Raw genomic sequence first — 22,548 nt, 5'->3', positions numbered from 1 at the left:
AAGCCCCTTTGGGTCTCCTGCAGGAGAGAAAGGGGGGATATAAATCCAAACTCTTCTTCTTAAAAAGAGAAGCTCCAAACCCATTGCAGATATTGCCAGAAAGAATTTGATGCCTTTTTAAAAAAAGTATGGAAGATGCTGAAAACTTAAAACCTATAAAATATAAACAAATGCAAAAGAGAGAATTGCTGAATTGGAGATGTTGGAGATGTTGGAGAGAAATTGCTGTTTGGTGCTGTGTAAGAAAACTGTGGCTAATTGCCAGAATAACACGGTATAAGAAAAGCCATTTTTACAAACATTATTCCATAGAAGAGGAAGGCAAGAGTGGTTCCAGAGAGAATTTACTGCTGTTTGTAGGTGACTGTTGCACAGTGACATCTAGTGGCAACTAGAGATATTGAAGATATTTTTGCTGCCAATAAATGTTCAGGGAGATACTAGAGACATAAGAGGTACAAGAGTCATAAGAACACATTAGAGACACAGTGGACTCAACCAAGAAAGGTTCGGCTTCTGTGGAGTTAATTGGGCCATCTGGAAATGTAGATACACACTTCAATATCTGAAATAGACTCCCTTTAAACTAGTATTGGAAATATTCCAAGCAAATAATTTAGAAATATACCAGCTACAATGGATGAATTATTAAAAGAGTTTACAGAGATCAAGACTGATTTTTTAAAAGTTGTACAGCTGGAAGTAGACATAAAACAACAAAGGAGGAGGTTAAAAGATTTGAAAAAAAATACTAACTCTATACAAATGGAGCTTAAGCTTCATTACCAGGCCATACTTAGTCTCGAATGCCAGACAAGGGAAAAAGCCTTAAGGCTAAGGTGGGTAATAGAAGAACAGTATCCTTCAAAAGAGATTCTTAAAGAGACAGTTCCCTCAGTTTTGGCTGATTTTTTGAAGGTGGAAGAAGAAAAGATGGTGGCAAAAATTGAAAAATACAGAGTTAATTCAAAGAATCCAAAATCACTGGGACTTTGCAGAAATACTGTCGGCTTCTTCTAAACTGCTGATCAAATCCTAGTGACTCATTGAAAATCACCATTCTAATCAAATCAAATACCTTTAATGGCATATAAATAGAAAGGAAAAAGATAACATCACAATCTTCCAGTTAACACTGTTTAGAATGACTTAAAATTACACTGTTTAAGAATTTGGCCACAGCTTCCAGCACCTCGTTTCAATGACTGTTTAAGAGAAATATAACCTTCCGTTTGTCAGTTGTCCCTTCCCTTTCACTCAAGAGGGGGGTTATATACTTCTCCCTATCTAGAAGGGACAGTATAACAACATATGGGATACAGATTCCACACAGTCCAGGTCACATGGGCATTTCCTATCTTTATATGGGATCCCGAGACAGCGTCCTTGTTGGAGGGAGGAAGATAGAACATTATACCTGGCAAGTGCTCTACGCCACTGAGCCTCAATAGATAAAGATATCTGGCAACTGTTAATCTAATAAAGGGGATTTCCAGAAACACAGGGGAACAGGATTTGTTGGCTGCCTCCAACATCTGTTGGAATTCTTTGTTGAAAAGTCTTTTCTTAATGATGCTGAAGACCTCTTACTCTGTTAACATTGACAAATCATCAATGAGAATCCCCAGGTCATTGAGCTTGGTTTCAATTCTGGACCACCACTTGGCAGAATGGAGAGTAGAGAGAGCCTGGAACATAAGGTTAGATTCTTCACGATTGAAACATATTGTGGCCCAACATTTGAATGTACAACACCAGGCCAGTGTTTCCAACCAGTGTTGGCCAGTTTTGAGGCACAAGGCTGGGTAGGGAATAGAGTGAGGCATACCAAGGATTTTATAAAGAAAATGTGACTAGACTCGTTCAACCTCTCTATTCCATGCCCCAATCCAAATAGGAACCCCATAGAGCATTTGCTGGCATACCTTAGCGTTAAATGCTCTCAACGCCACAGGAATGTATTCCCAACCTTTCCCATAAAGGAAGCATACAATGGCTGAGGCACTTAATTTACTGGTGGAGATAGCCCGATTCCTATGAAGAGTTCAGGAGACCTGGTGGTGGAAAGTAAGATCTAGATCAGTGATGGTGAACCTACGGCACGGGTGCCAGAGGTGGCACTCGGAGCTCTCTCTGTGGGCACGCGCCCACAGAGTTTGTCATATGGGAGGCGGAAAATCACTCCCCCACACACACATCTAGGCTGGCCTGGGCCACTGAGCACGGCACGCACGCACTACAGTGAGCAGGGAGGACTCGGCTGGCGAGCCTGGTGCCTGTGCTCCAGGTAGCTGCTGCTCGAGGGGGGTGGCACAGAGGAGGCAGAGATGCTAGAGAGGCACAGAGCGGTGCATGTGAGACTTGCTGGAGGCTAGAGCAGACTGGCCCCTGCTTGAGCGGGTGGGGCGGAGGAAGAGGGAACCGACCGTTTTTTTCCCCCTAAACTAAAACCTCCGCATTCAGGTTAAATTGCCGGGTTGGCGCTTTGCGATAAATAAGTGGGGTTTGGGTTTCAATTTGGGCACTCGGTCTCAAAAAGGTTCGCCATCACTGATCTAGATATTTATTTGATTGGACCTGTTCAAAGTGGTTATGTGTTATCACCCATTTTGTAGGTTTCCATTTATGAGTGAAAACTAAGATTTAAAATTTGTCCAAATTGATCTGTAGGTCATTAAGTAAGCAACGTTCCATATACCTTTTTAGTTGATGCTCTAAAGAAGAAATAGATAAGATTTGCTTGGGTTAGATGGAAGGGCCTTCTTTATACGTATAAAGGTCAATGACAGAGAATCACCTCTACAATGTTGAGGATTTTTTTAAAGAACAGTAAGGATCTTATTTAAAAACTAGCTGTTGAAGTATCAAATTATTTGGTGAAAGTAGATGAAATAGATGAAAACGTTAAATATTATTGTGATAGAGAAGCGTCAGATGTCAGTTTTAACCATCTACATTGTTAGGAGAGAGATGAAGAATTTTTATGTGTATGTTTTTAATTCTTCAATTAAGTTAGGAAAATAAGGTTACTAGATATGTTTGTATTTGTCTTGTGGTTCTTAGAAATGAAATTTGGGTTAAAGTATTTTGAAACGTTATGGTTTTTGATATTAATGGAAAGTTATTATAATATTGATAGTGTCAGGATGGCACTACTCTCGGCCTCTTCTCTCAGCCTCTGATTATCTCTTCTCGCTCCTAGTCAAGGCCAGACAGCCTAACGGTTTGGTTCTTAGTAATACCGCTGGGAAACTGTATGGGGGGTGGAGGGAGTATTGTCTGGGTGCTTATGATCGAGCCGTTCTGGCTGACCAAGCCAGTAACATCTTGGACTGTGTTCAGGATTCCTCTTATCTACAATAAAGAAATCATTGTTCATCACAAATGTTTCAATTGTTGGTTCATGGTGGGTCTGACAGATAGCTTCTGCAGTGACTCATGGGCAGAAAATCAAAATAGTTATTTGTAGTATTTACCTATGTTTAATTAGCAGACTGACTGGAAAACTTTTGTGTACCTTTTTGTTAGTTTTGAGGTTGTTTCGTGTAGTTACAAAATTTATAACAATTATTAAAAATGATGAAAAAAGAAACTTAGCAATTCAGAGGTAAGGGGTTGATTTTGAGTACATAGATTTGCAAAGTAACAATAGGATTAAGGTCATTTTTGCAACTGTTTATAACATTTCACATGTGATGAAGAGGTATGTTATCTCTTCAGACACAAATTCAGTTTTGAGAACTGCAAAACCAAGCATCTGTAATGCCTTCTAGATGGAAAAATTGCCCAAAATAATCTTGCAGAAACCTCTGGAAGGGCATTGTGAATGGATTAATGGAATTCATTTACCCAACAAATTAAACATTGCATGAATATACAGTCTCATGCTACATAATTAAGAATTAATCATTATTTCATGATGAATAAATACCTTTGGAATATAATGTAACTTAAATAGAAAACTATTTAAACTAGTAAAATGGGTCATTCTTTTGAAGGTGGAGGCCATCTTGGGGGTGGGTACTTTCCATCCCATCTCAGGGAGGCAGGAAAAAGAATCCGTTACTTCCTGTCTTGGTTTGGACTCCGTTTTCCCCAGTATTTTTCCTGCCTCGACAGGGAGTGCACGGATTCTTTAGGACTCCTCAGCCTGACTTTTCTGTCATTTATCCTTTACCTCTCTCCTGGTCTAGACCAACTTTTCGTCCCCAGATATTTTGCCCTTGAGCCGCTAGAGACAACAGAACCTCCAGCTGGCAACCCAGAGGCTCTTTCTGCCAGCACAGTGGCTTTTGGCCCCAATCCAAATTCGATAAAGCGCCTAGGGTGGAGGGCCTAGATTGTGACTCTGGAAATGTTCCAGTGGGGCCCCGCCTTCTCCATTTTCGGGATCAATGGAGGGGAGACCACGTTGACGCTTGGTACCAAGAGGTGGTGTCACTAGGATATGCAATACAGTTCCTCAGTCTCCCACCTTCCCACTTTCTTCCCTCCCCAGTCAGCTCCAGATTAGAGAAGGCTTCTCGAACTCTGTCTGCAATACATCATCTGTTATCCATTCAAGCCATTGAACCAGTTCCCGCACAAGAGAAGTCCTTGTGCCGTGCAATCCTGTCGTGCCGTGCAATCCTGAACCTGCGGACAGTGAACTCATACATCAAACTGTGCAAGTTCAAAATGGAATCTCTGAGGTCCATCACAGAAGCCCTACTCCCGGGAGATTTTTTTACATCCTTAGATCTTACCGAGGCCTACTTGCACGTTCCAATCTGGGAGGCCCACCGTTGGTTCCTACGGTTCACGATGGGAGAACATCATTATCAGTTCAAGGCACTACCTTTCGGTCTGGCAATCGCTTCCCGTGTGTTTTCCAAACTACTTCTAGCACCGGTCACGCTCCTGCACCAGCAGAGCATGCACATTTACCCATACCTGGATGACATCCTTGTCAGGTCGAAGTCCAGAGAGACGGCTCAGCGAGATCTAGCCCTCACGATGTGGGTCATCGAGAATCATAGATTCTTGATAAATAAGGAAAAGGGCAATCTTGTTCCCTCTCAACAACTGACTCACCTGGAGGCCATGATCAACACCACCAGGAACACTCTGTACATCCCAGAGGACAACATTCAGAAGGTCCAACAGATGGTGGTGGTGGTGCTCAAAGCCAGAACTACCTCACTTCTCTTCCTAGACAAACTACTCGGTATACTACTCGCCACCATAGATCTTCTCCAGTGGGGCAGATTTCATTCCCAAAGTCTCCAGCTGTTTCTTCGTCCATATCAGTGGGACCTGTTCAACAAGAAGGATCAATCCTTGAGTATTCCAGTGTCCCTCAAGGTCAATCTTCGCAGGTGGACGGTCAGACGCAACATGGTACAAGGCAAGTCGTTCCTGGCCAGTCATAGGGTTCAGGTCTTCACCGACACAAGCCTCCATGGGTGAGGCACCACCCTGGAAGAAGAGTTTGCTTAGGGGAAGTGGACAGAGCAACAGTTCAAGCTCCCATAAATATTCTGGAAGTCAGAGCAATCTTCATGACCCTTCAAAGGTTCCACACCTCCATTTAACACAAACATGTGTTCATTTGTACAGACATCTTTGCAACCAAAACCTACTTAAACCAGCAGGGCGGCTCCAGATCCTCTTGCCTGCATAGGAAAGCTGCCAAGATCCTTTCTTGGGCCGAAGGACATCTTCTGAGCCTACAGACCAAGCACATCAGAGGGAAACAACCTGAGCGCGGACTGGCTAAGTCGCCAGATGGTATAACCAACAGAGCAGTCCCTCAACAAGCCAGTTTTCAACCTAATCGCTTCCACCTTCGGGAACCCAGCAGTAGACTTATTCGCCACGGCAGAGATTGCGCAGGTCCCAGCGTTGTTCTCCAGATTTCTCCATCCCAAGGCTCTAGCGGTGGATACCCTGATCTCCCCTTGGCCCAACATTCTACTATATGCCTTTTTGCCAACTCTGGTGATTCCCAACTTGCTGAGAAGCATTTCAACAGAACGAGTGCAAGTGATCCTAGGCGCTTCTTACTGGCCATCATCTAGGAACTCGTGGTGACGCTACTGCTCCATCTAATGATGACGGCGTATCTTCTCTCCCAGTGTCCTCTTTGGCACCCCAACCCAGGCTGGCTCAGCCTGACCAACCTAGATGTTGAACGGCAAAGGCTAAAGGCTAGACCTCAAGGCTCCTGACCTCAAGGCAACCGGCTGACCGTGAGGATATACAATTCCATGTAGAAGGCCTTTGTCCGATGATCCAGAAGGAAGCAGGTAGATCCAAAAAACCCCTCTCTCCCCTCAGTCCTAGAATTCCTACAAGAGGGATTTTCATGCTGGGTTTAGAAGCCCCACTCTTAGGAGACAGGTTGCAGCTCTGACCACTGTCTGGAGTGCCTTCCAGGGCATCCCAGCCACTCAACATCCAGATGTGGTCAGATTTCTGAAAGGGGTACAACAACGTCAACCTCCAATGAATCACAGATTTCTTTCATGGAGGCCTCATAAGGTACTGGCGGTCCTGACCAAATCACCATTTGAGCCTGTCCAAACAATTCACCTTCATTGGCTACGTATGAAGACACTATTTCATGTCGCCATTACATCTGTGCGAAAGGTTTCGGAACTCAGGGCCTTGTCTGACAACTCCAACCTATGTGTTCTACAAGAGTCGTGCTTTCACCATACCCAACTTTCAAGCCTAAGGCCGACTCCAGTTTTCATTTGCATCAGGACATTGTACTGTCCACCTTCTGCCCACAACATTCCCATCCCAGAGAACGAATGTGGCACAATCCTGACGTCCGTACGGCCCTCAAGGCCCTCATCAACACATCTGCCCTGAAATTAGGTCTACAGATGAACACTGCAGCCATCAGTGCAACATAGAAAACATGCATCGTAGAAGCTCACAAGGCGCAAAACCTTCCAGTTCCCGCAGGCATCATGTCTCACTTGATCTGCAGCATAGCCACCAATGCAGTCTTCCGTCACAATCCTCAGTCAAGCAAATCTGTAAGGCAGCCATATGGTCCAGTCCAGCCTCCTTTGTGAGGCACTACAAGCTGCAGTCTTGTGGAGCTGCAGAGACCGTCATCGGACAGAGGGTGCTGGAGAACATACTGGATGCTCAACAATAGCCCACCCTAATTGGGGGACACTGCTTGGGGAGGTTCCATCAAGATGGCCTCCACCTCCAAGAGAATGGTCCATTGGTCACTTACCATGAAGGGGTCTTCTCTTGGTAGGCAGGAAGCCATCTTGTCCCTCCCATGGCATCATTAGCGTTCGGAGTGGACTGCGGACTTCTCCATCCAATAGTTGTGATGTATGTCACTTCCAGTTAAACTTAACGTTACTGTTCGTGCTGTTTCTATCCATCTGGAGGTTACTGTTGTTGATGTTCTTTTAATCTGCTATATATTTTTCACCTCTTTGCTACTGCTCAGTCAGGAGTATATTGGGGAAAATGGAGTCCAAACTAAGACAGGAAATGACGGATTCTTTTTCCTGCCCCTGAGTTGGGGTGGAAATCACCCACCACCAAGATGGCCTCCTGCCTACCAAGAGAAGGCCCCTTCACGGTAAGTGACCAATGGACAGTTCTAGAGATCTACAACCGAAGTCAAGACTGCTTGGTTCAAGTCAGGGTGACATTTTGCATCCCATATGTTTCTTTGAAACACAGTTCTTTCCTTTCTGTTTCCTTCATGTCAGTAGACCACAGCTCCTTGGGGTTATAAAATCTGTGGATGTTTTGAAACCAGTGGAAGAATTCATCTGTTCTGTTTTTTGGGGGGAAACTCAAATATATGCAGTATTTCCACATCATCCCTTAACATATATTGCTATTTTAACAACATAAAATGCGTATAAATTTTAGCATATAAATTTTACTATATGGCATATTTATGAAATGTAGAAGAATACAACTATCTACAAACTTACTTGTAAATAAACCAATACTGAAGGAGAGCCACAGCTGTGAACGACTTCACCCCATGTACCTTAGAACATATATCTTGAAAGATAGGAAGAAAGTTAAAGATTTCCTGGCAAAGAACAGAAAATGTGTAATTTTAACAGATATTCTCATATGTTATAATAGACTAATAGCACATGTGTGTTAAAGTGAAACCATTGAACAATCCAGTAGTGTATTGTGCCCAATGTAGTATTTTATTTACACAAAAAAAAATTATGTCTGCTCTACAGAGCGCTGCTTGAAGTGGCTCACAAATACAGTAAACCATATGGGCTTTAAAAATCAGTCTTTAAAAACAGATCAGCACATAACACACAGTTAAGCAGACAGTCCTCAGGCTACAACATACCATAATATGACTAATGTTGGCCACAATTAAACAAATATACACTTGAAGATTATTTGTGTGGATTTGGAGACACCAAAGAAGAAATCTGGAAATATATCTAAAGGTAAGCTTAAATACATCCTGCCAAGTTGTTAGATGCAGTGTTTTGGTTTAAATTTAATATGTAAATTAAACTACAGTTTAAAATCCTATTTTGCAGATCATGTTCAAACAACAGGCTTGTTCATGTGGGTGTAACCATGTGAACTTGGGAAATTTGTAGTGGTTTTGCTCAACTGACAAGACTTTAAGATTACCCAGAAGTATCAAATGTACTGTGGGATCGTGATTCAAAAAATATATGTACAGATACCTAATGGCCACGCTCAGTTTTTTAAATAGACCAGCTGATCTATAGTGTTAAGGCAAACTGTTCAGCAGAGTAAGATGCCCATCTTTTTTCAGTCCTACTTGTATCGCTTTTGATTTTTTTTTCTGCAGGAATTTCCCCAGTCATTCAATGTTCTGTGCGTTGGATGAATTATAAGAACTTTAAGTGACATGTACTTGACAGAGAATGAACATTAGCGTATTGAAGGCATTTTATTGAAGAATGTAAAGAAAACAGAAGAGAATACAGAAGAGCACAGACTTATTTTCCATTACTCTTTGCTTCCAAATTTCCCCTTTCTTTCAATAAATACTGTTAACTCAGTAGCCTGCTGGCAAATGTCTGTTACTTCCTTAATTAAACAGTTAAATGTTTGGACAAAGAGGTTTTGTATCACATTGGAGAAGAATATAGAACTTAATAGCATTGATTTTTATTTATTCAGTCTAGGCCTTTGGTTTCCATTGAGATTCTGACTCTTATCATGTTCAGTCAGGAATAGGTATTAACAATTTTGTGTTTAAAGGCATGAACACTTTGAATACATTAACTGTTCATACCACAGTTTGCATATTTTTGGGGTGAAGGTAGTGTGAATTGTGTGCCTTAGTTTTAGTCTAAGGGGCATTCTTAAATTGTAGACATCAAACATAAACATTTTAATCAGTAGAGGAAATAAATTCTTATGAAAGCAGGTCTGACCTGCTTTTAATTTACAGTTTCATTTCTGATTTTTCCCTATTGAATAAACAAATATCAATTCATGCATCATAGTTGCTTTCCCAGATTTAGAATTGTGGTCCTAGAGATAATCCCCACAAGCATACAAATTTGTGCCATGTCTGACTTCATTACGGTAGCTGTGCCCCCCTCCCCCAAATCCTGGTTTTTTGTTTGAGGCTGTTCCATCATATGTCATTGGGCTTAAATGACTGATTACAAATAAAATGACTACAGGTATTACATAGGAAGTCTCATGTGATGCAGAGACTATTAAAGATGATACAGAAAAAAAGGTGGTGCCAGAAAACTTATTCTAAAAAGTCTTTTGCTGAAAGTTTATTCCTTCAGACTACTGATCATGTGAAGCAGGAGCACAGTCAATATCTCCTTGTGAGAATTTTAAGAGTTTTGAATGGTAAGCGTTTGACATATTTGGGAATAATAATATTTAGAAGGATAGTATAGAAATACTGGGTTGCATCTTAAGGTGCTTTCCCACATTCCCATTCCAATCCCCCCCCCCCCCCCCCCACTAATGCTGACAGCCAAAAGGCCAGGATGTGGGACGTAGAGTGAAAAGATGGAAAGGACAATTTTGCCAGGCTCTTCGTCCATGTAAATATTTTACTCTCTAGCATCAGCATTTGATGGATCAAAAAGGGCAGCAAGGACAGGGAAATGTAGGGAATATCTGTATCTGGCAGTGTTCTATTCTGGCAGTTGATGGAATACGATCTAGTATGGTGATATAACAGTGGTTGTACACACATATATATAACATAAATGTAGGAAAGAAGAGTTACGCATTTTGAGGCATTAATTTTTTTAAGTTCTGAAAGAAGGTGGAAGAAGAGAGCCATATGGAACTATGCCTTCCTTTTGTGGTCTTCCATTGGCACCAAAATGTGTACCCTGGGGCACAGTGGGACTCCTGAAACTGCATTGGTCAAGGTATAGAAGGAGGGGGGGATATCAGCAGAAATTGTCATCATTCAGCAGAAGTATCCTCCTGATGGTTAAAAAAATGGTCATTGGATACAGTGGCAGCTGGGGGAAACCATTGCAAGGCTGCTTTCAGGATGTTATAAAATATCACATTGGAAACATTTGAAAAATCTCAACATATAGTATGTAAAGATGCAGACGTTTATATAACTCAGGAGTAAGGTATCTGTTGGAGCTAGCTCCTGAACTACTGAAGAATAGAAGCTATGAATTCCATACTTGAACAATGCATGTTTGAGTGTGTGTAGTAATTCTAACCTCCATTTAAGTAAAAGTTCCATGAGGAACCATTCAGTAACTCAGCAACATTAACACACATTCCCCATTCATGCTATTAGACAACAGTAATTATGGATTGGAACGGCTTTTCTTACTTCACTATACACTTTCTGTTCAGGTGTTTGAACAAAAATATAGATAATATAGTCCAGAATTTAAAAAAAAATCATTGACAATCACTGTCAAGCATTGGGATACATAGCTGTATTACAATCAAGTACATTGTATTATAAAATCACGTTCTCCAGATGGAGCATAAACTGACAAAACCCTCTTAAGTGTCAGCTTGGGATCATTCAGTCCCTATGTCTCAGCTTTTTTCAGGCTGTTGACCTGAGCACTAGTATTAAAACCAGAGTATTCTTTTTTGTCTCTTACTGAAATCTGTTTTTCTGTGCAATAGTTACTCAGTTTCCTATAAGCCCCAAGCGTGATATTGCTTGCATTATTCTAGAGAATGTCTGATAATGAAAACATGTTTCCATTTCTGAGAATCTTTTAATGTTTTGAGTTTTTTTGGTCTTTGCACATCATTCTATCAGGTGCTCGTGCCTGAAAGCAAATAATGGTTGCATATAATCTTGCATGATTGGTTGATGCCTTTCAGTAGTTTCTGTGATTTGGTACAAGAAAAGAATTTTAGATGTCCTTTATGATATTGGTTGCCTCTCTGAAAGAAATTAATGTTTCTACACAAGCTGCAAAACTGCAGTAGAACTCACTGCGATTTTGTGTGTTTGTGCTCTTTTTCTTTTACAAAACTATCACTTCTTTCTGTGTGTGAGGAACTGAAGTATGACTTTCTGTTTTGACTTGCAAATGTACTTGTTCTGGATGCTTACAGGTACACATGTGGATTTTTTTTGTCTACCTCTTATTTTTAATAATTTGAGGATTCTTTTTTAACTAGAAATTATGGAGAAGTCGGGTGAGGAAGGAATGCCTGATCTTGCTCATGTAATGCGCATTTTGTCTGCAGAGAATATCCCAAATTTACCACCAGGAGGTGGTCTAGCTGGCAAGTAAGTGCTGAATGTAAATTCACCTTTGAATTATTACTGTAAACAAATGTGTCTCAATTTTAGGTAAAGTCCTTGCTGGAACAGTACTTGCAAACAAATATTGTTCAGCTTTTTGGCTGATAACATGCTTTTCATTTCAGCAAAAGTTTATGATTCCAGTGTATACATAAAGGGAGAAAAATGGTCATGTATGCAAGCCTTGTATTGCATGTAGTATATTAATGTAATATGGGCTTATATTTATTTCTGAATCTTTTAAATGTGTTACTTGCAGCGCCAATGATGTATTTTCAGTTCATTTTATCTTATCCTTCCACCAGGAGCAAGTTTAGTTTCAGAGATAATTTCAGGGATAGTTTTAGTTTAACTATCTTTCCATTCTAAGCACTTGGTTAATGTTGACTTCGGAACCTGAAAGCCTATCTATTTGTTCAAGAAAAGGCATTCAGTAAAGTGGTAGTGTTGGGGAAGGTAACATGGTTGAATATCCCCTCTATCATTTAACTAGTTTCCTGCATATAAAAGGCTAGCATGTTGGAAGAGGTCCAGGTTTGGCTACAGACATCACTTGCTTTTCTTTTGAGGACATTTAGCCATATAGTTTTTGAAGGGGTTTAAAGCAGCTTATTTTCTAAATCTGGTTATACAGTACTCTGTTATTATGAAGTTCAGCATCTACTGAGTAAAAATGTTTGGGGAGAAACTAACAAAGAATAAAAGAGCTGATATGAAATCCAGAACTTTAATTTCACGGGCATTTCGTGAATCATGAGTGACTCTGAGACGAGACATGATGCAAAAGGTTGCTTTGAGTCACCCAGGGGGTTTTTTTGGTGCGTGTATGTGTGTAGTGTGCTTTGCTTGGCTATTCAATAGGCTGGTTTTAGCACAGTTTATAGCCTTGTACTTTGCAGGTTGCTTAATTTTGCTTATTAAATTGTGATTTGTAGGGCTACAGTTTGGTTGCTTACATTAGATCAAAATATCTTTAACTGCACAACAGATTTTCTTTTTTTTTTAAAAAAAGATCTGTACAAAAACGATGGGTAGCATGTTGTACCTAAGAGAAATTCTTCCTTCTCTTTGGTAAAGAAGGGAATGACACTTCTAAAATGTCTGCTTCATCATAACCAGGAAGGAAAATCTACTCTCAGAACCTATATACTACAAAATTATACCACATTTGTAATTGGTTTCATGCACGAATCCTGCAGCGTTAAAAATTCTCAAAATCTGTGATGTTTCTATGTATTGATTTCCACCAAACGTGAAATTCATAGCTATATACCACCCTTCAAGTAGGTGTTCCTTGTCTTGCCCATGTATTTAAATACATTTAAACGTATATTTATGTCACAAACTTCTGCTGAATTAAACCATTAGTGACTTCTGATGTTCAGCTGTTACTCACCTTCTCAGTGGCACTGTTATCAAATCAATCCTTAGCTTGTGCACTTTCAAAATACATTTGCTTGCAAGCCTTGCTTTCTTCAGCAGAAGACACATTCAGTTGACTGCAGATTTAGCTGATTCCCCCAATGTAGTACATGATGCAAGTTTAACATATGAAACATTTGTGTTAGTATATGAAAAAGGACCTCAAACGTAACTTTAAAATATTTACCTTCATTCAGGCGAAACATTATTGAAGCCGTTTATAACAGGCTGAATCCACACAGAGAAAATGATGGGGTAAGTTCCACTTTTACTGGCTTTCATTGATGCAAACAATGTAAGGGGCTATTATATGTATGCTGAACTTTTCCAGTCCCTCTTGAAATACCTACGGTTAAAAGGGTTAATAGGTTTCCCTGGGCATCTTGTTCTGAAGATATTTTTAATGTAAATGACTGCTGTTGCTTTAAGGGTCAACAATTTAAGTATTCCCTGAAGACTGCTTGCAGTGGTGTCTGAAGTCAGAAACATGCAGCATGTTAAAAAACCTGCCTGTTATGGGTTGGCATCCACCAGAGTCATTCTGTGGCTGGAATCATCTCTGACTGCAGAGTGTGAATTTGTCACCTCCCTCCTGCTGCAACCCAAAATGCCCCCTGAGGAGGCAGAGCATTCCAAGGAGCAGCAGTTTGGGGAGCATTTTGCATTGCAGCAGAAAGGAAGGCAAGAAAATGTTAAAAGCATCCCTCCTGGATTTTGACAGCATTACTAGCATCCTTCTCTAAACATGCTAGGACATAACAGGACATGACCCTGCTTTGCAAATAATTGGAATATCACTGTTATTTAAAGCGAAGACAGAACTTTATAATTGCTATATCACTAGTGAACAGTTAATTGTAGTCTGCGGCAGTTTGCAACATCTCCCAATCTATATTTTTATTTTGAATTACATAACATTTGTTTTGGGCAATTTTTTGGGCTACCTTTCTTCAGTTTTTGTCCAGATCTGTCTCAGTATTTGTGTCCATTAATTTCTGAAGCTCAGCTTTCTCCACCTACATTATATGATGCTGTGCTATCAGAAAACAGTACTTCTACCATGTGGTGTAGAGTGGGCTGATACTGTGCCATAAGTAATTCAGGGCTCCAGCAAAGGCAACTCGGTGTGTTGTGTTCTATTTTTAATTGACAGTGTGTTTTTTTCCCATTAAAGCCTTTATGTACAGATTTATTGTAAATGCCTATATTAGGGGAAAGAATAATAGTAGATAAACTGACCTGAAATGAGACTGCATAGTAAAAGCACTGTTTAGATGATTTTTTAATTATCAGCTTGTTAAAATGTGTTGTGGTGTGTGAACAGCTTAATTAAAATGTGTTGAATATATTCTTTAATCTGATGAATCAAGCAATGTTTAATTAAATTTTTAATTGCCCCTCCCCTTGTATCTTGGTTTTAAAAGTGTTGGCTGAAAAACAACCTCTGATTTGGTTCAATTGATTTCCAATTGAATGTAATGGCAGTCTCAGCCTTAGCCTTGTAATAGTTTCCACCAGTATAAAACTCTGCACTCAGCAGAAGTGATCTATCCTTTGCCATGGAAAGCATTCTTGAATACTGAGAAATAGTTCTGGATGTAATGCAAACTAGCTTGTCAATGCATGAACAAGACTCAAGTTCTTGCGCTGCCTTCTTCCATCAGACACTGTAATGCCCTCTTCCCCTGTAGGGTCATTACCCTGAACCATCAATGTAAGACTTGCCGTTGGCCTCCAGAACAGAACTGCAGTTTAACTATGGATTGGAGTTTTGGCTTGGAGGACAAGCCATGGTTTTCTTAACCCAGTGAAGGTGCGAGCTCTGGTTTGCTTTTAAGCCAGGATGGGGGAGCACCACAAGATGCTTAGGCTTGGTCGTGAAGAATCACACGTGAAGCGAAGCTTAAGAATCCTAAGAGCCATTGTGGAAGATATTGGATGCTACTTCTCTTTACCCTTGTAGATTATAAAAGCGTAGCAAATGGAACAAGAGCTGTTACTTTCAGAAACTGCAAGATTTGTTTTCTATTAATGCAAGCTGTAAGGTGCATGTTGGCTTTGTCTAGCAGCTCCTGATGGTTTTTGAATATTATGTTAGAAAACAGTTGAATTTTGATTTGCTAGACTTGATAGGAAGGGGGCAAGGTGTATGCAACAGATCTGATAGAAACCTGGAGAGGGTCGAAGTTTTCCATTCGTATATAAAGATTTTAAAATTTAGTGTGTTATGTGGATTTTCGCTGAGCTAACATGTTCTCTAATTCAGCAAATCCCAACTACTTAAGCTAGGAATGATACCTTAAATATGTAATCACAGTTAGAAGAATACATGTCCAACTTATAATCTCTTCAAGAACATTTACAGATTTAAATCTTTTAGTATACCCTTTTCACAGTCAGTTTTAAGTAGAACTCAATGTTAGCAGCAGAATAACTTTGAATCCAAAGCAACAAAAATGTAACTTTTGTATAACAGCAGAGGGGAAAATCAGAATAAAAAAATTCTCTGAGTGAAAAACCCAACAGATAAAAATTATAAGGTGCATGTAAATATAATATTAGTTCTGCAGTGAAGAAAGTAACTAATTGAAGAAGAAAACACACATAACTAAGCCGAATAATCATTAAGCTTAGTAGAATAATTTTTATGAGGTGCTTAAAAGTGAACAAAAAAGTCACAATACATATGGTGTCAGGGAGGAGATCTCCACATATGGTGAAACTGCAGGAAGTCCCAGTCCCTCATGCCCCCCCTTGCTTCAGTAAAAGCTGCTCACTAAGCAGTGCCTATGACTCTGATCTTAATGTGTTCTTCCATTTGAATTTGCTTGCACGTTTAGATTTCCAGTGTTTAAAATGTTTACTCATTTTGCAGAATTGCCCTAACGTTTTCCAGATGTAAATCATTTCCTTAACTTATGACAGTGTGCAAAATGAAATATGGAATCAGTTAATATTAACAGGCATTGTGTTTTGTGAGTATTTTTGCCACAGTTACTTGTCTGTGTATGTTCACTAGGATTGCTAGTGAATTCTGGTTCAGAACGCCACTGCCATACTTATTCCCAAAATGATGTGTTAAACCCCAATCTCTGGAGTTCCTGTTTTGGCATCTTATTTCACCGTGTCTTCCTGTATTCATCTTTTTCAGACTTTTCATTCAGTTAAGACTTTATAACCTAAGATCTACCTACTTAGCGCAATATGACTAAAAGTCACTAAGTAGCAAATGAGTGAAAGCAGAAAATAGGGTTTTCTGAGTTGCCAGAATTCTGGAAGAAGCTTTGGTTCCATGAGATTGATAATTCCAGTTATTGATGTGAGAAGCTGCTAATGGTTAACAATATTTGTATTCCCTAATGGGCATCTGTAGTTTAACATTGAATTGTTACTTTATGCAGCATCGAGCATTTTGGACTTCCAAAACAAGTACTAATTCATGGAACACAATTTTCTTGATGAAAGCAAGTGCTAGTCTTGTAAACACTCACTCATTTTGTATGAACTTGCTTGGTTTTATATTTATTTATGGTACAGTCACAGTGTAATCAGCATAAGCCTATTCAAAATAAAGTCTGGTGATAAGACCAACATAGCATTAGGATTGCTGAAATAGGGTAATATTTTATTCTGGGTTCTCGCTGGATTTAAGATATTACAAGTGGAACAACCCATCCCTGACATCCTTTTGGGATCAGAGGACTCCCAAGAACAATTTTGGGCATGATAGGGCTGTCAAAAGTGGGTGGATAATTGGAAAAAATCACTCCCTCCCCCCATAGGTAGAAGAACGCTTCAGTGTGAAAAAGCTTTGAATTCAGCCCAATGTTTAAGAAGGCTTAAAGTAGTTCAATGCAGGATTTTCTTAGCCTTCTGGTGTTTAAGTTTTGAAGATGTCTGCTGAAGAATTTGTAAAACCAAAAATACTGTTTAGTAATCCCTGTTGTGTGTCTCAGGATAAGATCTGTCCTTGAGTAAATGTAGTTTAAAATTCATTCAAAAAGTAGTTCATTGTGCCTCCCTGAAAGAATCAAGTTCCATTCGCAATTTCATCTGGATAAACAAAGGTTCATGGGATAAATATTGGATCAAGGCTGCCTTTTCCCTAACAGATAAAGAATTTTAGTTAGGCTGTTCACAGATTTGTTGTTTGCTGGTTTCAAAATATCAGTGCAGTGTGACTTTGAAAGATCTAAATGATAAATGGTATCCTTCAGTCTATTATGAAGTTGAGCGAACATCATGTACATCAAAGAGTATAATATGACAGTGTGGTTTTTCATGTTGTTATAGCCTTCCATGTCACAAATTAGAAACTAAAGTACAAAAAAGGGGGGATGTAGCAGAAAGCAAATACACGGAAAAGACCTACACCTGGACTACAGGCTACAGAAAGCCAACTACACACTGGTATTAACAAAAAGTGCTTTAATAGTGTCTCGTGCAGAGTGCAACAACATAAAAGGCTACATTAAACAGAAACAACAAATAAAATACGCTTGGGCAAGCCCAACCAACAAGCACAGGAAAGTCCTTAAAATAGGAAAATGCAACAAAGTCCTGGTATATGTAGTCTCAATTCAGAACATGCTTCATCATGTGCAAGCAGATAACTCACAGATAAATAATGCAAAGTGGAAGCAGGTAAGTAGATGGGAAATTCCGGATCTCAGCTTTTTCTCTACAAATTGTTTGGTCACCAATATGTTTGTTTCAAGAGTTTGTTCATAAAAAGAATAATGGAATCAAATCAATAGCGCTATCTGCACAATATATTATATTAATTGCATTAATATTATATATTAACATATAATCCTTACACACACATGTTTATAACGCTATTGGCTTGATTCCATTATCCCTTTTATGGGCAAGCTCTTGAGACAAACATATTGCTGATGAAGCAATTTGCAGCAAAATGGGTGACATTCAGAATTTCCCATCTACTTACCTGTGACTTACCTGCTTCCACCTTGCATGTGTTTTATTTGTCGTCTTATTTGTTTCAACTTAATGTATACCTTGTATGTTGTTGCATTCTGTTTGTGCTGAGAGATTACTAGACACTATAAAACAAAGTAATATTTGTTAATTCTCTGTAGTTCTGGTTGGCTTTCTGAAGTCTGTGGCCTGGATCTAGTAGGTCTTTTCCATGAATTTCATAAGCTAGAAACTAACCAGTGGGACATTCAAATAACTTCAGTAAATGAAACTTTGACACAATACCTTGAGATTGTTTGAAAGCTTGATCCTGGGGCATCAAACATTTTTGTAGCCTGTCTAATGTATGAAATACTTTGAAATGTCCTAGTTTCTCTACTGATTCTGGGGTCTTGAATCTTAAATAAGGACCCTGACGTAGCTGCTGAAGGTGGAACACAGGGAAAGTTGGTGGAAGCTCTCAGAGAAATGAGAATTGCTCATAGGGGGAACTACCGCCACCTTCTGGAAGACATGCTGATTAGTTACAGGCTAGCTAAAATGCAGGGAGAAGAATGCACCGCTGACGAATTGGCTACAGCATCAACTTCAGATAACGGTGATGGATCCGGTAACTCTCGAGAAGGATGTGAGCATCCCCTTCCTGAAATGCAGAATGCTAATGAAGATTCAGAGATGAATGATGAACAGTGTGATGAAAAAATGTGATATATTCACTTTCCATACTGTTAACTAATTCTTACATTAATCCCCTCACAGTGTTTGTTATGCATCCTAGAAATCTCGTTTTATTTTATATATAAACCTACACAAAAGTCACACTGGCGGGGGTGGAGCAGGGATGTTCTATCTGAGAATCATGAACATGAACCGTAGTTTATAGAGTAATTTGTCACTGCAGGTCCTCCACACAGGAGGAAAGAGAGCACCTGTGCTTGTAGAAATAGGTCAAGAGTTGTGTGGATTTACATTTCATGGTACTGGGCTGCAATTTTTTCCCCATAAGAATGTCATAGTGTAAACGCATTTTGGTAAAAGATCACTTTTAGATTTTAGTTACAGTTTGGTGGAGCCTAAAATTGCCATTCAGAAATTTTACTTTGCATATTCTATATTCTTTGATTGCCTTGATGGTGGAGATATTGCATGTTTGTATTTGACCTTAGTCATTCTATTTTTCAGGCATGTTGCTCTAATAATTGAAATAAATGGTGTAATATCAGGCTGTGATTTGAACTATATAATCTGTATGCAATTTTCTAACACTGTATTCAGGGTGAATTTATAGCACTATGTATCCAATGGTTAAATGTAATTAGTGTTTAGTTACAGTTAATGTTTCAGATTAAATAAAGAATGTGTGGAATAATTTGAATGTATATTGACTTCATTTAAGCAATTTTGCTAATAGAAACTATCATCCAACAGAGCAATGATAGATTGATGGAATATCTAGGCATAATTTACTGAGTTTCACAACTTAAATGGGGATTTAATTGATGTTAACTAAATTTTTAATTCCATTAACTGATCATTTTCTATTGGAAGTAATCAGCACCAATGAAGTTAACAATGCTGTTTAATTTTGGGGTCTCATTTAGCGAATGCTATTGCATATGTGGGTCAGTATGTTTACAGTGAGAAGAGTTGATAGCTATAAAAATGTAGTTAGCTTTTGTCACGTTTGTTGTTTTAAGCCCATATTTGCCTCTTTAAATGTGATCAGTGTTGCACTCACAGAATGCTCACTCAAATGTACTTATTTGAACCAGCTCCAGTCTGGTGCTCTTAAAGTTTTAGCTGACTAAAAGATAGGCAAACTTACTTGGTAAGTCTTTTGATGGTTTTTGGATTCATGATAGTGCATTATTTTATTCCCAGCGATATTATACTTGGAGTGGTGGTGGGAAAGAGACCAGATGGTGAAACGTGTAAGAGCCTGGCTTGAATATGTGAACAAGAATGTTCTTGTGTACAAGATACCTTACATTAGGGTTCAGGTCAGTGTGGATTTTATGTTTTTGAAGTCAGTTGAGTACTATTAACAATTTCCCTCTTCTTTTCCTGTAGGGTGCTGGCGATCTAGAAGATCCATGGTAGCCTTACAGATCTACTAAAATGCTTTTGAATATGAAAAATGGGGGAAAAACTTTTAATCAGTTTTCTTCAATACAAGGGAGAAATTCTGGTGGATTTCCAACACTTTTGTGAAATGGGCAGAGAAATCATTAGGATTTTCCATCATTTGTTCACATTTGTGTTTTCTGATATTGCCACTCTTAGCATTGCCTGTACTACAGTATTTTTCCGGCCTTGGGCGTATTGGTTACATCTTTTATGAAGCCTGAGCCCTTAAAAACCAAGGAAGGATAATTCTGGGAGCACATCACTAAATGTACATAACGTACCATGGGATTGTAGTTGTACTCTGAAGACACACTATGATTTAACAGATTAACAATATGAACACAACAGAGTGCAAATAATTGTAATGAGACAGTTACTTACTTCACATTACCAAGATGGAAGGCTTTTGAAGCTTGGGGCTTGGAAGTCATTTCAGTTGGGCAATATGCTATAGGATGTGTATTTTTTTTAAGTTTTCCAGTTTTACCTATATTACCAGACTGTTAGGTTTTTCCCTACAATGTCCAAAAAGTGATATGTTGCCTACTGCTTGCTTAAGAAAAATTGTATTTGGCAATAATATAAGGAGATTTTAGGCATCTAAAACCAATAAGAATTTTACGCATGTGTATAACACATCCTTAAACTCTTGCTAGAAGAAATCTTTTTAAACCAAACAACTTAATTTATGGTTAGTGGTAATTTGCTTTGACATCTCACTCATTGATGCAAGTTTTTTTAATGCTGAATATTTGCCTTTATTATAATGTAAATTGTGATTTTGTTCTAAATGTGGTTTTCTATAGGTTTTTTCCTTTTATTTCTATCTGCTTAAGAGAAGAGAGGTCTTATGTAATATGGGTATAATTTTTAATTGTTTGCATTATTTACAAAGTTCAAATTATCACTTTGAGATTACTATAAATACAACTAAAATTATCTATTTTAAATCTAAGAAAATATTAGAGATATTTTCATGGGTTCAGTGACCTTTCATTTTATAAGCAATGGGCATGGTACAGAGTGGCCGTCATGTAAGGTACTTGAAAATTCTTAGTTTAATTCTATTTTTGCAATAACCTTATTTTTTTCTTAATTCTTTTGAGTTGTGCATGTATTGAGTCCAGTTAATGCTGAAAGTGGAGAAGAGTAAAGTATTTATCTAAAAAAATAAATAAATAAAAGCTATTGGGGAGGGGAAACAATGAATGTATCCATCTGTACATGATTTACATGCTGTGGATGCCTTGTAAACATTTTCCTATTTGTTTAAACTGTGTTTCAACCAGGATGTAATTGCCCTTGTGTGTAATTTAAGCTAACGACAGTCATCAACTGGTTTTGTGTGAAATGAAATTCATGGTATTTTTCTGTAACTTCCCACACAGACACACTTGAGTGTAGATCCATGTTACACTCTTTATAACCTGGTGCCTATAGGCATCTTCCCCAATCATTTGGTTCATTGTGTATCTGATTTGGGGGAGGGGAGGGTGGGGGGAGGGGGTCTGAAGAGGATTATTGCCACAATATATTTTATTTATTCATTAGATTTTAGCCTTGTAAGTTAAAGTGTTCTAAATGATGATGTTAACAGGTATTTGTCCCTACTGGGGTTTTTTTTTGGGTTGTTAAAGCTAGGGAACGAAGAGTGCAAAATGGTTTATTGTTCAGACTGTCTGCTCTGGTCCAATCCTGTACTGATAGTACCTTCCCAGTATGATATTGTGATGTTTCATACAATACAGTGAACATAACCAACTTGTTATCTTCAATAAAGGATTGCTAAAACAGTGAAAGGTGCTATTTTATGGGAAAGGATTTAGTTTTTTTAACCATTTTATTGCAACCATATAGAACACAATATAATAACTTCTGAATGTACAAACTTAGTAGCAGTTACAAAGTATAAAACAAAAAAGGAAGAAAGACACATTTCATTTCAAGTTTCAAATTTCAGTACATAAATATATACTCTCAAAGGTAAGATTAAAGAATTCATATATTTCCATATAATAGTATATCATAAAGCATCTAAAGTTATGTAGTTCTTGTTACATCTCTCTTCCAGATATATAATCCATTGTTTCCATTGTTCTCTAAATTTATCTATCTTTTCTAAATTTTCATAATCAGTTAATTTGCTAGATTGATAAGCTCCATAACTTTCCGTTGCCAATCAATTTTTGATGGTATGTTTGATTTTTTTCCAGCATTTGGCCAGTACAATTCTGGCTGCAGTTGCAAGATATTGGAATAATATTATTTTATTATTATCTGTTTTAATATTACAAAAA

The 22,548-nt window shown here is 38.6% G+C and overlaps 1 protein-coding gene across 4 annotated transcripts in view; it reads left to right on the top strand.

Moving 5' to 3' along the window:
• Positions 1 to 22,050, top strand: part of PPM1B (protein phosphatase, Mg2+/Mn2+ dependent 1B) — an 86,504-nt gene extending 64,454 nt beyond the window's left edge. For 3 of the 4 annotated variants that reach the window (XM_048482980.1, XM_048482965.1, XM_048482973.1), the window contains exons 5-7: positions 11,635 to 11,746; positions 13,381 to 13,438; positions 18,533 to 19,493. In XM_048482980.1, coding sequence (XP_048338937.1) covers positions 11,635 to 11,746; positions 13,381 to 13,438; positions 18,533 to 18,832 — 470 coding nt within the window. In that variant the 3' untranslated portion in view covers positions 18,833 to 19,493. Of the gene's footprint in view, positions 1 to 11,634; positions 11,747 to 13,380; positions 13,439 to 18,532; positions 19,494 to 20,194 lie in introns of those variants that run through there. The other variant, XM_048482985.1, reaches the window with a different exon arrangement.
• Positions 22,051 to 22,548: the final 498 nt, after the last annotated feature.

Source organism: Sphaerodactylus townsendi, linkage group LG01 (assembly GCF_021028975.2).
Source record: "Sphaerodactylus townsendi isolate TG3544 linkage group LG01, MPM_Stown_v2.3, whole genome shotgun sequence".
Classification (NCBI taxonomy): Eukaryota; Metazoa; Chordata; class Lepidosauria; order Squamata; family Sphaerodactylidae; genus Sphaerodactylus; species Sphaerodactylus townsendi.
This window is presented reverse-complemented; position numbering and strand designations above follow the sequence as displayed.